The 16,834-nt window shown below is 35.6% G+C and overlaps 1 protein-coding gene across 33 annotated transcripts in view; it reads left to right on the forward strand.

Moving 5' to 3' along the window:
• The window catches only part of MAP2 (microtubule associated protein 2), a 331,538-nt gene that overhangs the window by 290,219 nt on the left and 24,485 nt on the right, over positions 1–16,834 (forward strand). For 11 of the 33 annotated variants that reach the window (XM_077154924.1, XM_077154920.1, XM_077154931.1 and 8 more), the window contains 5 exons: positions 4,100–7,855; positions 8,069–8,275; positions 8,449–8,583; positions 11,417–11,478; positions 16,001–16,171. In XM_077154924.1, coding sequence (XP_077011039.1) covers positions 4,100–7,855; positions 8,069–8,275; positions 8,449–8,583; positions 11,417–11,478; positions 16,001–16,171 — 4,331 coding nt within the window. Of the gene's footprint in view, positions 1–1,033; positions 2,290–4,099; positions 7,856–8,068; positions 8,276–8,448; positions 8,584–11,416; positions 11,479–13,635; positions 15,969–16,000; positions 16,172–16,834 lie in introns of those variants that run through there. The other 22 variants (XM_077154933.1, XM_077154937.1, XM_077154940.1 and 19 more) reach the window with 12 other exon arrangements.

The following is a 16,834-nucleotide window of genomic DNA, read 5'->3' on the forward strand; positions in this document are numbered from 1 at the left end:
AAATCTTGGCTTACATGAGTAGAGCTGGATTGAAATGGAGGGTATGATTCACAGCCTTCATCATCCCAGCCCTGCGAAGCCAGAAGACCCTGTCTGTAATTGGCTATGGTGAGGATAAATTAAGTGTGGTAATGGGGCTGCAATTTATCTCATTTTAACTAGGTAGTTTTATAAGGAAAGCAAAAGTATAGTTATTTTTTTTACTTAAATGTGGAGATTATTTCATATAGGAAAAAGCAACTTATTTAAGTGAAGAGTTTATTTTCATATGGGATAATAATTAATGGAAGAGCAGATAGCTTCAAAACAATGGGGAAAAACTCACATCTCTCCAACTAAATTAATGAGAAACTTCTCTAAGGGTCCTTTTGAAAACAAAGAGCACCAATGACTCAGGCACTCTGTTAGAGAAATATGACTCATTTATGCTTGAAACTAAGTTGTAAGATTGTGAATTTAATTAAGAGAAATGTGATTTTTTAATAAGGAACAGGTGTAGTAGAAATAAACATGATTTATATAAACCGACAAAATTGAAAGCTAAACTGGTTGCATGGATTTGGAAAACATATAAATTAATTTCATTAGACATCCTTTGATAAGGTGACATTGATAAAATAACTATATTAGGCTCTCTGAAGTGTGATCAAAATCTCTAATTTTATGGCATTATAAAATTGTTTTAATAATAAGTTAGAATTTTTAAAGTGTTACTTATATACTTAAAATACAGAAATGAAAGAGTCTGAGTGCTAAATGTGAGGAGATAAAGTAGTTCTATTCCCCACCCCACCCCAACTCCTGGCTGACGGTTTTATTATTTCGTAAAGAAGATTCCTTTCCTTTCTATTTATAGTCTTTCCCCACAGGACTGTTTAAAAAAATGTACACTATTTCATAGGCTTCCATTTTTAGAAATATAAAACAACTTAAAATTTCTCCCGCCAATTTCTTAAACTATAAAATGGATTTATTTTACTTTCATTTGAAATGTAAATGAGAAATAAAGGAACAAGATAATTCATGATCTCATAAGCTTATATTTTACGTTTTAAATGTTAATATTTTACATTTTTAATAAATAAATACATTTAAATAAATCCCTGTGATTTACATCTTTGGGGGGGATATTTTGGCAATTTGGTTGCCACTCAATTGTTTGCTTATGATTTCATTTTGAATTGAAAAAAGTAAACTTTATAGCTAATATTTCATTTTGTTTCTTAATCAAAGCCAAAGAGAACTATACATAAACTACAGTACTAATATTTCAGGAGTTTAAACAATTTGGTAAGAGCTGTGTCCTAGAAGTAGACTTTTCTAAGTAGAGAGATTTAAATTTTACCTTGACCTGTGTCTCAAAAAATTTTACTTCCTCCTTCAAATTATTCATTTTCTCTGACATCATAAGATACAATGAAATAAAAGAGATTTATGTAGTCTTCCACCCTAGAAATGCTAAGTAAATTATATTTTAGTCATGATGGACTTGGTGATAAAACTGTTTAAGTAGTTGATTGGCTGTTATCTTGAGGCAAGGCGTTTTTATAATTTCCAAAGATTTCTTTAGGAAAGTCTGCATGCATTCAATAGAGTAATCAGGAATCCTTATGTAGGGGCTTCTTGCATTGGAGAAAACAGCACATGTCTAACAAACCTAAAGGTTTTCTTCACAACCATCTGTTACCCGGCAGCACCATCTCTTATTTCCAGCAAGCTTTCCACCTGTGTTCAACTTACTGCCATTTTCACTAAGGTAAATAGAGCAAAAACCCTTTCAGCTCTCAATTTTGTAAAAAAAAGCCTTTTAATGAGGCTTTAAAAGGCATCATAACTAACAGATTATGCATAACAATTTGCCAACCATTATACAATGTACCTTTCATTAGAATGCTAATTTGCTTCTCCAAAAGGTGAATGGAAAATACAAAAAACCAAAGTTCTTAAGAGGTCATTACAATGGAGCTGGAAGTGTTCCTTGTATACTATCTCTGTCATCTCCTGTATTTGTTCTGTGGTCATGATGTCAACATCTTTTTCATTTCTAAGAAGAAGAAACGCTAGAGGGTCCGATGGTGGAGGAAGAGAAACCTGCCACTCTTCCTGGGAAAGAGTGTGAGGCTGATAAGTCCTCAGACCAACTCAAGGGCCTCAGTGAGGGTCAAGTGGAGTCTCAGGCCAAAATAGTTCCTGAAGAAAGGGCCCCTACAAGGGTCCTGCATGAGAAAAGTGTCAAAGAGATCACAGAGGTGTCTCCGGAAGTAAAAACCCCTTCCTCTACCAAGGAAGGTGTGTCTTTCTTAGGATTTGCATGTGCTTTGTTGCAAATAATCTCTCCAGTGGCTTACCAATTTGATGCCTTTCCAGTGCTATGTAAACGCTCATTCTTCTCATGATTACAAGGCCACTGTTTTAGGCTTAATAATTAGAGACTATGGCTTGCGCAGGTGTGTGGCAGCTTGGTTTTTCACTGCTGCAGCTGACTCCTGATTTTACTTTGCCATGATACAATACGCTTTGCAGCCAAGCTCGTGATGCTGTGTGAACTCCCCCATCCCCCCACCCCCATCTCAAATGTTTGCCAGTCACATTGCTAATACATGTACGTTTTTATTTTTATTTTGGGGATAGCTATTCATATGCTTTTCTTTCAAAAAGTAGAGTTGTTCACTTGGACTTCGCCGCCAGAAGGCTTAAACAGTAGAATCATTTTTGTTTGCAACCACAATGTGCTTATATTTTTTTATGCTTGATGAATAATGGTTTGGTTTCTTTATAAGCTCCTGCTGATGCTTCTCATGTCATTTCCAATCCATGCCAGCCAACCCCTTTGGTCATCCCCATATCTCTTGACTTTTCATTCATCTAACCTTTATTAGAAGTTCATTAAGTATTTCTTTTTCATTGTTACAACAGGACACTCAAATATATAAGGTAATGATGATTCAGACACTTGCTCTTCAAGGGATGGTTAAGTTTTATTATCCCCCCCACAAATCTTTTCTAAATAATTTTATTTAGCACTCCTGACCATGAGGAAATATTTTGACACAGTAAGACACTGAAGCTTTTTGTATTGATGAATAAAGATAAAAAGATGTCATTATATTTCTGGGAAGTATCACTAAAGCCAATACTGGGCAATACTTCTCCAGTTGATCAAGTTCCAGGGAATGAGATCATGACCAGGAGGAGAAAGGTATTTTAGTAATTGGCTATTTAAGAAAATTTGTTCCCCTTCTCACACGCTTTTCCAGTACTCATAGTATAATTCAGATTTTCTTAAATTTATCATACAGTTTAAGAAATGATTAGGAGTTTAGAAATTTTGAATATGTAGTATAAATTGGCTTGTCAGTTCTTAGGTCATGGGATGTAATGAGCCATTGGCAAAAGTCAATAGCAATATTGAGTTGTATGTATGTTACTACAATAAAAAGTTTAAAATTTTGAAAAAAAAAGTCAATAGCAAATATTAATTTATATTCCTGTAATTTAAATGCAATGACATCTAAAAATGTATGCCACTAACCACCTTATACCCAAAAGAATGATCCAGGCATTTGTTGAACAATATATCATGAAACTACTGGCACTTATAGTATGAGCTAGTCAGTCCTCTGACCGTGAGCTGCCCATTCACTTTTAAATGAGGAAATAAATAAAAGGTTCAGTAAAAATTAATGTGTATCAATATTTAGTTCTTAAAATGTATTCTTTTGTACTTTAATATTAGCTACTTATTCAATATTCTTTAATTTATAATTTTTAATCTATAGAAGGCACATGTACTTTTTCCTACTAGAATACCCATCACATAATATTTGGGAAACAAAATTAAACAAAAAGGACAAAAAAGTATTCAAAAGTATACTCTTACTGCAATCATTATACACGTTATTTCAAAGTGGGAATTCATTTTAGCAATAGTACACACGTATCTCAGTCTTGACATTTTCATATTTATTTTTAAATGGGTAGCATGCTTGCATGTTCCATAGTTTTTCTTTTTACCCATATTCATTTATCATTTCAAATTCTAAGCTTACTGCCTAAAAGTACTTGCCTGTTTGTTTAAAAATCAACCCAATTACTTCAGGTTTACTTACAGCCTCGAAGATGGAGTTCCATGGCCAACAGGAGTTGAGTCCTTCTCCAGCTGAACCATTAGACAAACAGGAAAAGGAGTCAGAGAAACAAAGTAAGCCTGGTGAAGACCTTAAACATGCTGCCTTAGTTTCCCAGCCTGAGACAACTAAAACTTCGCCTGATAAAAAGTACACACAAGACAAAGAAGAAACAGCACCATCCTCTCTGTTTGGACACACTCTTGGTGCTGGCCTAGAAGACATGAAACAGAAGACAGAACCAAGCCTAGCAGTACCTGGCATTGACTTTCCTGCAGAGCCTCCAAAAGTACAAAAGGACTGGTTCATTGAAATGCCAGTGGAAGCAAAAAAAAATGAGTGGGGTTTGGTTGCTCCAATGTCTCCTGGCCCCCTGACACTCATGAAAGAAAAAGATGTACTTGAGGATATTCCAAAATGGGAAGGGAAACAGTTTGATTCTCCCATGCCAAGTCCCTTTCAAGGTGTAAGCTTCACTCTTCCTTTAAATGTCATGAAGAATGAAATAGTTGCAGAAGCATCACCCTTTGCCCCTGCCCTCTTACAGCCAGATGACAAAATATTTCTGGAAGAAACCAGAGGCCCAGAGACTGCCAAAGATAGTTATAAAGTTGAAGAACCCCTTAAAGATAAACCAGACAAAATGACAGAAGCACCAGCATCAGTGGCAGTTACCTCACCCAAAGAGGCTCACATTCCAACTGTGGAAGAATGTGTCACAGAGAGAGTTTCAGAAGAAGAAAAGGGGATCATAAAACAAGAGAGTGTGCAGAAAAAAGAAACTTCCATCCTCAGTGAACAGGAGCCTACACTTATTGAAAAAGAATTTCAGCTAAAGCTTGAAGAAAAAGTTACCATCCCTGAAAAGGAAACCATGCCCAAAGAGAGTGAACCCCCAAAATTGGCAGATGAAGAAACAGGCATAATTCAAACACCCACAGAGCACATTTTCTCTAAAGAAGAACAGAAAGGTCAGGAATCTGCCACAGAAATGTTGAAACAGGACTCACCCCCTAAGAGTTTGGAGCAACCAATTATGGATTTAATCATGACCTCTAAGACATTGGAGCAAGTCTCCACTGAACCAGGTATACTTAGTGAAGAGAGTACAACCCGAGAACTTTTTGAAGAGAAAGTTGCTGACAAAGATACTAAGATTGAAAAAGTTGAGGCTGTAACATCAGCCGAGTCTGACATGCCATTTTATGAAGACAAGTCAGGAATGTCGAAGTACTTTGAAACATCTGCCTTGAAAGAAGAAGTGACAAAAAGCATTCAGCCAAGCAGTGATTACTATGAACTGAGTGACACAAGAGAAAATGTCCATGAGTCTTTTGATATCATATCTCCCATGCAGAAAAATGATGACAAGGAATTTCAAGCTGGAAAAGAAACCCAGCCCAGTGCTCCAGCACAAGAAGCAGGATATAGTACACTTGCACAGAGCTATCCATCTGATTTACCTGAAGAGCCCAGTTCTCCTCAAGAAAGAATGTTTACTATTGATCCAAAAGTATATGGGGAGAAAAGGGATCTCCACAGTAAGAATAAGGATGATTTGACACTAAGCAGGAGTTTAGGACTTGGTGGTAGATCTGCAATAGAACAAAGAAGCATGTCAATCAATTTGCCCATGTCTTGCCTGGATTCCATAGCCCTTGGATTTAACTTTGGTCGGGGGCATGATCTTTCTCCTCTGGCTTCTGATATTCTAACCAACACTAGTGGAAGTCTGGATGAAGGGGATGATTACCTTCCTGCTACAACACCTGCATTGGAAAAAGTCCCTTGCTTCCCAATAGAAAGGAAAGAGGAAGAAGAACAGATAGAGGGAGAAAAAACTACAGGAGAGGAAAATATTCAAGTCGAGACTGTGTCTGAGTCACCTTTCCTAGCCAAAGATTATTACAAAAATGGTACTGTCATGGCCCCTGACCTGCCTGAAATGCTAGATCTGGCAGGCACAAGGTCAAGATTAACTTCTGTGAGTGCAGATGCTGAGGCTGGCAAGAAGAAATCAGTCCCATCCAAGACTGTGGTTGAAGAGAGTAGTACTGGTTTGCCACCTATAACTGATGAAAACCATGTCATTGTAAAAACGGACAGTCAACTTGAAGACCTGGGTTACTGTGTGTTCAATAAATACACAGTTCCACTCCCATCACCTGTTCAGGACAGTGAGAATTTATCAGGGGAGAGTGGTTCCTTTTATGAAGGCACTGATGATAAAGTTCGAAGAGATTTGGCCACAGACCTCTCCTTGATTGAAGTAAAACTGGCAGCTGCAGGAAGAGTCCCTAAAGATGAGTTCAGTGCTGAGAAAGAAACATCTCCACATATCTCTGGTGATAATTTGGGACTGGGTAGGGAATTTGATCAAGAAAGGAAAGCTAATGATAAACTAGATACCGTATTAGAAAAAAGTGAGGAACATGCTGATTCAAAAGAGCAGGATAAGGAAACAGAAGAGGCTGATGATAAAGTTGAAATATCTGGAATAGGAGTTACCTCTGAAAAAGCATCAGCCAAGGAATTGACTGTATCAAAAGATGAATCACCTCTCATGGTTGAGAAAGCAGAGAAAGGTCTTAGTTCAGTGCCAGAAGTAGCTGAGGTAGAACTATCCAACAAAGTTGAAACGGAGCTAGATTTTGGTGCAACGAAAGCTGACCAGGATCAATTAGATATTAAAATCAGTGACTTTGGACAGATGGCAGCAGGGCTAAGCATAGGTACTGGGAAGGAAACAGAGCTTACACTCGAGGCTACACAACAGGACCTTACCATCTTATCCAAAACTCCTGTGGAGGCAGATGTATTTTTGAGTGTTGAGTCTGGCCCTATGAAAGAAGGCTCCAAATTTAGTGAGACGGAAGTCAAGGAGAAGGTGGCCAAGCCTGACTTGGTTCACCAGGAAGCTGTAGACAAAGAGGAGTCCTATGAGTCTAGTGGTGAACATGAAAGCCTCACCATGGAGTCCTTGAAACCCGATGAGGGCAAGAAGGAAACATCTCCAGAATCATCTCTAATTCAAGATGAGCTTGCCATCAAATTATCAGTGGAAATACCTTGCACGAGTGCTGTTTCAGAGGCTGATTTAGCCACAGATGAGAGAGCTGATGTCCAAATGGAATTTATTCAGCTGCCCAAAGGAGAAATCAAAGAGACCCCAGATGTATCTGTCATGCCCTCTGACGTTACAGAGCCATTGCCTGAAAGGATTGTGACTGAACCTGTCGAGGTGCAGAGTGAAGAAGAAGAGGTAGAAGCCCAGGGAGAATATGACACGCTGCTCTTCCGCTCAGACACCCTTCAGATTACCGACTTGGGCGTCCCAGGTGTCAGAGAGGAATTTGTGGAGACCTGCCCAGGGGAACACAAAGGAGTAATTGAATCAGTTGTCACCATTGAAGATGATTTCATCACCGTAGTGCAAACCACAACCGATGAAGGGGAGTCTGGTTCCCACAGCGTGCGTTTTGCAGCCCTGGAGCAGCCTGAGATGGAAAGGCGACCATCTCCCCGTGACGAAGAAGACCTCGAGGTAGAAGAGGCTGCTGAAGCCCAGGCAGAACCCAAGGATGACTCACCAGAGGCTCCAGCTTCCCCTGAGAGAGAAGAGGTTGCACTCTCAGAATATAAGGCAGAAACCTATGACGATTACAAAGATGAGACCACCATTGACGACTCCATCATGGATGCTGACAGCCTCTGGGTGGACACTCAAGGTGTGCATTCTTTTTTTTTTTTTTTAATTTCTACTCCCAAATGAAGCCCAATAACCTGACGGGAAAATACTTTTTTCCCAGAATTTTACATTTGTAAGTGCTCCTTTATTTCTTTATTCTGCATTTTGTTAAATATATGAAGGCTTTCGTACATCTGTAACTAATATTTTCATTGTTGTTGTTGTTGTTGTCATGATTTGCTTTGATCCGCAGATGATGATAGGAGCATCATGACAGAACAGTTAGAAACTATTCCTAAAGAGGAGAAAGCTGAAAAGGAAGCTCGGAGATCATCTCTTGAGAAACATAGAAAAGAAAAGCCTTTTAAAACCGGGAGAGGCAGAATTTCCACTCCTGAAAGAAAAATAGCTAAAAAGGAACCTAGCACAGTCTCCAGAGATGAAGTGAGAAGGAAAAAAGGTTCATTTAACAATCACTTCTTTACAAATGTTTTTAAAGTAACTCATGATTCCTCTTTTGTAAAAGAAACTGCCTAACAGTGATAACTAATTGTTTTATGAAATTTCATTTGGTTTTGCTTCAAGTGTTTATTTTTTCCTGATGGTATGCTTTTTGTGTTTTCTTATTCATAGCAGTTTATAAGAAAGCTGAACTTGCTAAAAAAACAGAAGTTCAGGCCCACTCTCCTTCCAGGAAATTCATTTTAAAACCTGCTATCAAATATACTAGACCAACTCATCTCTCCTGTGTTAAGCGGAAAACGACAGGTGACTGTTCAATTCTGCAATGTGGCTGGCAAACATAGACGTGTATTTTTTTTTAATCTCATTGCTGTAGCAGTTTCTTCATTTTGTTTTTCTTCCAAGAGTCTTGCAGTCATGAACAATTTCACTATAAGTGTTTTGTATCGTTATTCTTCCCGCCCCCGCTCCCTGCAGAAGAGGTCATGATCATCTAATTCTTTTCATACTCAGACTTAACCAGTACCTGACTGTATCTTGGCATTGTGCTCTAGTGTCATATGATGGGGATTCCTATTTTCATTCTGTGTGTTTGGTTAAATGATAGCGATGAGTTTAACCATGGTATGCATTCCCATGATTTTGCTTTTTTACCTCCCTCATGCTTCAACCCATACATTTTTCTCCTATTTTCTACATTTTTGCTGCCAAATCTGTTACTGATGTTGATGAATTTACTTAAAACCACCAAGAATGCATAATGATTTAGAGATTAAAAATGAAAAGCAAAACTGGGGTAAAATTGTGGTGTATAAAATTACTTTGCTTTAGATGAGACAAACAAAAAAATGAAATTGCTGGGTAATATCATCAGATTTTATTCCTCATCTCCAAAATTATCAAGCTTTCTATTTTACTATAGCTTTTAGCTGACACTGTCATTCGGATTTTCTTAAGTGTTAGCTTCAAACTGTTCAATTTCCCTATGTAATTCAATACTCAAAATTCCAAGATATAACTGCTTCCCACTGGGTATCTTAGAAACCAAATTTATTTCCATCTTGCTACCTTCTTCCTTCTCTGTCTACTGCAAGTGTTCTCATTTTTGCGATTTTAAAAAGTGTTGAAATTACAGAATGACACTTGTTACGAATTATAATAAAAGCCTGTACAATTATTATAATGAGACCTTTATTCCTAAATTTGATTGTAAACAATTTATTTTATATGTATAATGATATGATAATCTGAATTTAGGATATATTCTATTTTACCATTTATTAAGTGACGCACTTGCAGTATATAAAATAAGACACCAGCTTGGTAAATCAGAAAGGATTATATCTTCTGTCCCACTCTAAAGTCATAAATACCTCTTTATGAATCTTTGTATAGTTTTAAAAGTTAAAGGCAAAATTAATGTTTGATGTGAATAAAAAGAAAATCAAGGTGACTAATGTATTCGAGGTATTCCAAGAATTTTGTATTTGTGTTCTTAGGAATCATCTCAAATGCTTTCCTTCAAAGGACTGATACATGTAAGGAGGGATTTGAAAGTGGAAAGCATATAATGAAATGCAGGCCTTGATGATAAATGCTCAGAACTAGTTGTTCGGAATTAGGAATTAGGAATTAACTCAGCATCTGTAAATCTTGTATCACATCCTACTTAGTTCATTTACTCAGGTTTTTATCGTCACTAAACTTGACATTTTTCTTTTAGTTAGATAAATGTTTGGACAGGCAGAATCTCTTGGTTTGGGTATAAAGTTCCTATATCTTACCTGTGTGGACTGAAAGATGACATCAGAATTGTGGAAATTCACAGGAAATGTCAAATGGTTTGATGCAATGCCTACTCTGTCATTGATACTCAGATTACTACATTCAAAGTAAATTGCCTTTGTTCTCTTCAATCTTTAAAAGAAATTAAGATATTTGGACTAATTAGAATCTTCCTTTATTCTAGCCAAATAGTAAGATACTTATTCTAGCAAAAAGCAATACCAAGTATGAAGCTTATTGGTTTGAAACATACTATTTATGTCACAGGAATTTGAGATGTAGTATATAAGCAGTAGGAAAGTATCGTTTGCATTTCTTCTTTTAAGAATCCATCTAGAAATTGTGAGAAATCTTACTACCCCGTTCTATAACCTATATATAGCATATAGTAGACAGTTAATATTTTTGCATTAGGGCTGCATGTGGCATAAGAAACCTTTTTGAAACTCATTTTGAGTACTTATAAGGATAAGTTACTTTTTCTGAGATTTTCTTACTTAGAAAAATTATTAAGGAGGAAGTAAACACACAAACTTGAGTATTTTATTTCCTCAGCACAATTTTAAAATATGGATGACTCTCAAAAACACAAAGGTTTGTTTTAACTCATGAGAGATATTTAAGTCAGGTAAGTCACCATATACACTAGAGATACGGGAATTTAAATTTTAAACCAGACATATAAAACAGCAGCAAGAGAAACAGCAGTAACAGATGTGGTAATAATTTCATACAGGAAGTGCATGTTTGCAACATGTCCAATATTACTGAACTTAAAAATCCTCTTGTGTTTTCTCTCCTTGATAAGCTATTTTTCTTCCCTGTTTTCTCATGTGGTATGTTTTCGTGGCAAACAGTTGTGTCACTCATACTGCGAAATGGAGGGGTGTTGGGGAAACAGGGTTGGCTAACCAGTTTGGGGATATACACTGCCATTGGCTTCCAGAACCGGAGGGCTTGAAAACTTCCATGGCTACTCTTCTATATCATGCCAATCCTAGAAACCATTCAGTCTGCTTTTCCTTAATTGTACTGCATATGAATTGCTATTCTGGGAGTAAAAATCTATGCTCATGTAATAGTGATTCAAATATGCACTGATAATCAATGGGAAATTATTTGGTGTGCCTTAGTAAACACTTGGTTTTATTAATTAACACACAGTGTTGTGGAAGCCACACGCTATAATGTTATTTACGTTTCTTCAGTTACTGAATTTGAGCCTCAAAACATTCAAGAGTTTGCTTTTTATTAGTATGTTGGCATTGCTAAATATTCCAAAGGTATGGAAAATGTATTTATGCGGTCTTTAGCCACTAAGTTTGGGGTCGTTTGTGTCTTGTCTTTTCAACAGCAGCAGGTGGTGAATCAATTCAGGCTCCCAGTGTATTTAAACAGGCAAAGGACAAAGTCTCTGTGAGTAAAATATGTTTTTCCTTGTTCTTCATTTGAATTTACTTTTTGTATTCTTTGTAACATTTTAATAACCTGAGATACAATTTAGGCTTTAGATGCTTACTCCTAAGTGCCCTTTGAAGTCTTTCACCTATCCAGAATTATTCTGGTGACATCAGACATGTATTAGTCTTCTGGAATGACGTGGGATAATAGTTGGGGAGGGCAGAGCTGGGCTTCAGACTGCCACTTTATTTGTACAACAAAAACACGTGAAAGAGCACCTTGATCTGACAAAAACTGGGAGCCCAGTTTACTTACTCTTTAGAGTATTAAGTTAAACTGTCATGTTCAACATTAAACTATATTTTATAATACATCCTCTTTTTTATTACAAAATAAGAATATGACAGTGCAACAGTTTAGATATACAAAAAGAAGTAAAATATCAGTTATAATTCCCTTATCTAAAAATAACTACAGTTACAGATTTTCATATAAAAGGTCTTAGGTATTTTAAATGCATCTCTATACATTTAATAACAGAAATAAACACTGAGAATAATTTTTTATTAAATAATAAACATTTCCATGTCATTAAACATTCTTTTACAAAATCATTTTATTGATTACATAATATTGCTTACAAAATATTTTATTTATATGTGATTTATTTAATTAATTCCTGATTTTTAAATATTCAAACTATTTTTTATTGTAATTTTAGCAGTTTTATTGTCCAAGTTCTTTTGGCTAAATCCATGAATGCACTCATATGCATTTACTTAGGATAATTTCCTAGTATTAAAATTATGCGTCAAAAAGAATGTCCATATTTAAAGTTTTTGCTACTTGTTGTCAGATTGCCTTCCAGAAGGTTCTTAACTCATTTATACTTCCTATAGCTATATATGAGTGTCCATATTCACTATTACTAGATGATCCTATTTTTCTATATTTGTGAAATTGTGGAAATGAAATCTTTTTTCACTGTTTTAATTTGGTTTTTATTAATGATGTTGAATTTCTTCAAATGTTTATAAATCTTTTATATTTCTTCTTTTGTAAACTTTATTTTATATTTTATTAACCATATTATAAAGACCTTCATCTGACAAGCTAAAGCCAACTTCACATACTTTTAATTCTTTATGATTGGCAGAAAAAAATAAGACTGCACTAACAAATTCCTAAAAGTAAAACAAATTCGATGATGTTAATCAGTGGCTTATCACAATGTTCTGGGTCTCAGCAATTACAGATACATAAATTGCAATTCTTTGTTTAGTCTTCTAAAAACTGATGAGATTCTAGGCTTTCACTGTAATTATTGTGAAATATAATGATTCATTTCCAATGACAGCCAAACTTTTAATCACATCTTGAACCAGAGGGGATAAGTGTTTTCAGGCATATTCCTGAACATATGGTAAGCAGGAGAATGCATCTATTGCTTTGGTAAATATTAGCTTTATATTGAGCTCAATTTTGTTTCCATTGCGCCTCTATTTCTGATGGAGTACTAGCAAATTGTGGTGGTTGAGAACAGGGCTGTGAAAAAGACCAGTTACAAATCATGAACATTTATTATCTATGTAATGTTTTTCCAAAATGAGGGAGAGTAGAAATTCCTATATCATGTTATAGTTGTGAAAATTAAATATAGTACTTCTATAAGCAATATACAATATAGTATATAGTATTAGTTCAATAAATAATGAAAGTTATTATTTGAAAGATGGAAGTTTTCAAGAGAAGATAAAGAAAGTAAGTCTGAGCTTTTCCCCTTTAGGAAAACAATTTTTAAGTGGACTTTGTTTGGAAAACCTTTTAGAAATTTTCAAGTAACTCAACAGCAACTGGCTTTCAATGCTTATACTTATGTCAGAAACCGTTGACATCTTCCCACATGAAGTTTTTTCCCTCATCAGTGCCCATCTAATCGTTCTTAAGAAGAGACTTCAGGCCATCATTTTAACCTTTTCTCATTTATCATCCTCTTTTTTTCCTTCCTAATCCTCATTCTCTTCCTATATTTTCCTTTTTGTGTGTGTATGCTGTATGGTGGGATCACATTTCATTATTTTTCCATGTGAGTATCCCGTTATTGCAGCACCTTTTGTTTAATTTTTGTTTGTTTGGTTGTTTGTTTTGCTTGTTTGTTTTTTGTTGGTTTAGGGGGAAGTGCATGGACCAGGAATCAAACCCAGATCTCCCACATGGCAGGCGAGAATTCTACTACTGAACTACCCTTACATCCTCCCATATGTTTTCTAATATCCCAAGATGAACTCTTAGATGATTTATGTCTGATATTCTGTGCATCCATCAAAACAATTCTCTGTGATTTTTCGGTTGATCTTTATCATGAAACTGACTTATCCATAATTCTTCATTTCATTTGAGTTTTTAGCATGCCATTAGTAGTTGTCGTCTGTAACTAGTGGCAATCCAATTATTCCATTTTCCTTCTCTAAATAACACTTAATTTTCAGCCTTTTGTGGGTGGGATCAATCAAAAAGAATGCCTTGTGCTGACCCAATTACACTTCCCACTCAAGATGCTGGGTATGTAAAACAAGAAGTGATTTGTGCAATCTGTGAGTGCTTATGATTCTGTTGAAGTGACTGTGGAGGTTAAAACTTTAGGTAAAATCTTAGTTTCAGCTGCTATTTTTGTAAACAGCCAAATCATATTATTTGAAGATACTAATCTCCTTGGCTTTGACATACTTGTCTGTATTTTTTAACAAGAGGCATATGGCATGCCAGCATAGCTTTCTCCAAAAAGTTGTACATCCAGCTCACTTACTTATACTTGCACACAATCTCCCCAAAACTTACCAATACCTGTAAATTAAGTCTTGTGATTTTTATGAGTAATCTCTTCAGTGCTGACTTTCATTTTTAGTATAACATATCACACAGACTTTAGTCTAGGCATGAAAAATGTTATTAATTCTAATGTACAACTTGGTCCCAGTATATGTATTATCCATAAAATGGATCATTCTAAATATGTGCTGCAATTCTTTGACTAAAGTCAGTATAGATTGTTTAAAAATAAGTATTCTTAATCTTTAAAAAAAATTTCCCATTCCTAGGCCTCGAATATACATGTGTTAAGGTTCTTGAAATGTGCTCAAAATTTGGATTATCTATAAACCTCAAAGCAGGGAAACAATTCCAACAGACTCTCAAAATACTTTCCAATTATGGTATAATTGTAAGGCAAATGGATTAGATCGTTATACATGAAATCCATAAAGAATATTTTGAACTATATGCTCATTTAATGAGGGAATGATATATCAAATCATGAGAAAAAATCAAAATTTATCATTTGCTTAGTATGATCTTTTTACCCAGAGAAAGGAAATTCTAGTCATCATCTTGCTAAATAACATTTGTAATATTCTTCCTATCTTAAGGTTTATTTAATAAAAAGTGATTTTTATTGGTTATACATCCTTTAACAGTGAAACTCAAGATTTGGAGGCCTTATTATGATCTCTTTCGATGGACTCATTTCAATTCAAGAGAACATACAGAGTTTGGAACCTATAAGGAGTTAGCCATTGTGCCTGATTTCACTTATGTATCACAGTGTAATAATGGGGTCTCTGGGAAACTTATTTCCCCCTTCCCCAGAAGGCACAGAAGCAAGAATTAATGTTTACTTTTAACTGAAAATTCTATATACTATGAGTACCGCAATGCATGACTTTGCATTGGATATGGTATAGAGTATGGTAATTGCTTCCATAAACCTTCTAAAATTTATCCCTCAGAATAATCCGAGCTTATTGCAGAGGCAACAAAAACATCTTAGAACTGTTATATTCCTGAGTAATTGGCTCCAGAAGGAAAGGGCCTGCCTCAGAGGCTTTTTGGTGTCTCCACTCACCCAAAGTAACCCACAGAAGCTTGCTCAAAGGCAAACTCAGGCCTTGGGCTTTAACCATACAAAGCTTTTAGCACTAGCATGCTTCTTTCCAAGAAGGGGCTCTTTTCCTCCTCTTTCATAGGGTAAATTACGGCATTTCCACCTTCAATCATATCTTTGGCTTCTCTGTGTAGACTTATAAACTTATGGGCTCCTGTATCAAACCATACACATTCATTCTAGTCTTAGAATTTTACAAAGCCAAGTTTTCCACATCTAAGCAATATTGTTTTTTCTCCATTCATCTGTTTATTCCACAGACATCCATTGTGTGTCTACTATATACCAAGCATAACAGTCACAACATTGGAAGTAAAGCAAGCAAATTAAATGAAATCCTTGTCTAGACCCGGTTAATTTAAAGTCAAATGGCTTAACGTTATTTTATTTTTTGTCAGAATGTTAATCACAGTTAAAGGAGGTGTTCTATGAAAATCTTGTCCTCACATAAATATACATCTCTATCATTGGTTATAACCATTTGTCATGTTTTTATTAAAGGTAGACATTTAATTTCTTATATGTTTATATTTCTTAATTTTTTTATTTCATAGTTTGGTTTATTTTGTGCTTTTGTTTGTTTTCTTTCATGGTTAGAATTCTACCTTGTCAAAGATTCCTGCCTTACAGGGTAGCACAAAGTCCCCAAGATACAGCTCAGCCTGCCCTAGTACGACTAAAAGGGCTACATTTTCTGACAGTTTTTTAAAACAGGCCACCTCAGCAGGCTCCACAGACGGTTTGCCATACTCAGAATCAGGGAACAAGGTAAGGCAGCAGGTCAATAAAAGGTGCAGAAAGGAATATAATTTGGGGGAAGCTTATAGGGGACAGTATAGGAAATGTACGAAAGCAAAGACTTTAAAGAATTTGAAATATATATAATAGACCCTTTTAAAAACAAATGCAGGGAAGGCAGTGGTGGCTCAGTGGCAGAGTTCTCGCCTGCCATGCCGGAGACCCAGGTTCGATTCCCGGAGCCTACCCATGCCAAAAAACAAAACAAATACAAATGAAATATTTCAATTGTCATTAACAACTTAAGTAAAAAATATAGAAAATATGCATCTTTCTCTAGATATACCACCCAATATTAATTTATTATATGCTTGAATATCATAAACTTCAAACACAAACTAATTTAATAAATTATATACAATATGATGTATATAATCTAATGTATATATATATAATATAATAGTTCAGGCACATCAGAGTTTAATATGAACTCTGCCACTGGGTGATTTTGAAAATATTATATAATCTCATTAAGCCTGATTCTTCAGCTGTAAAGTGTGCCAAATATTTGGGGTGAGATTTAAATAAAAACAGATATAAAATGCTTGAGTTCCTGTCACATCAGTGCACAACATATGAAAATGGTCATTTTGGGGAATATCTTGTGTGCAATGCCTTATTACCAGTCTTTTC

Source organism: Tamandua tetradactyla, chromosome 3 (assembly GCF_023851605.1).
Source record: "Tamandua tetradactyla isolate mTamTet1 chromosome 3, mTamTet1.pri, whole genome shotgun sequence".
Classification (NCBI taxonomy): domain Eukaryota; kingdom Metazoa; phylum Chordata; class Mammalia; order Pilosa; family Myrmecophagidae; genus Tamandua; species Tamandua tetradactyla.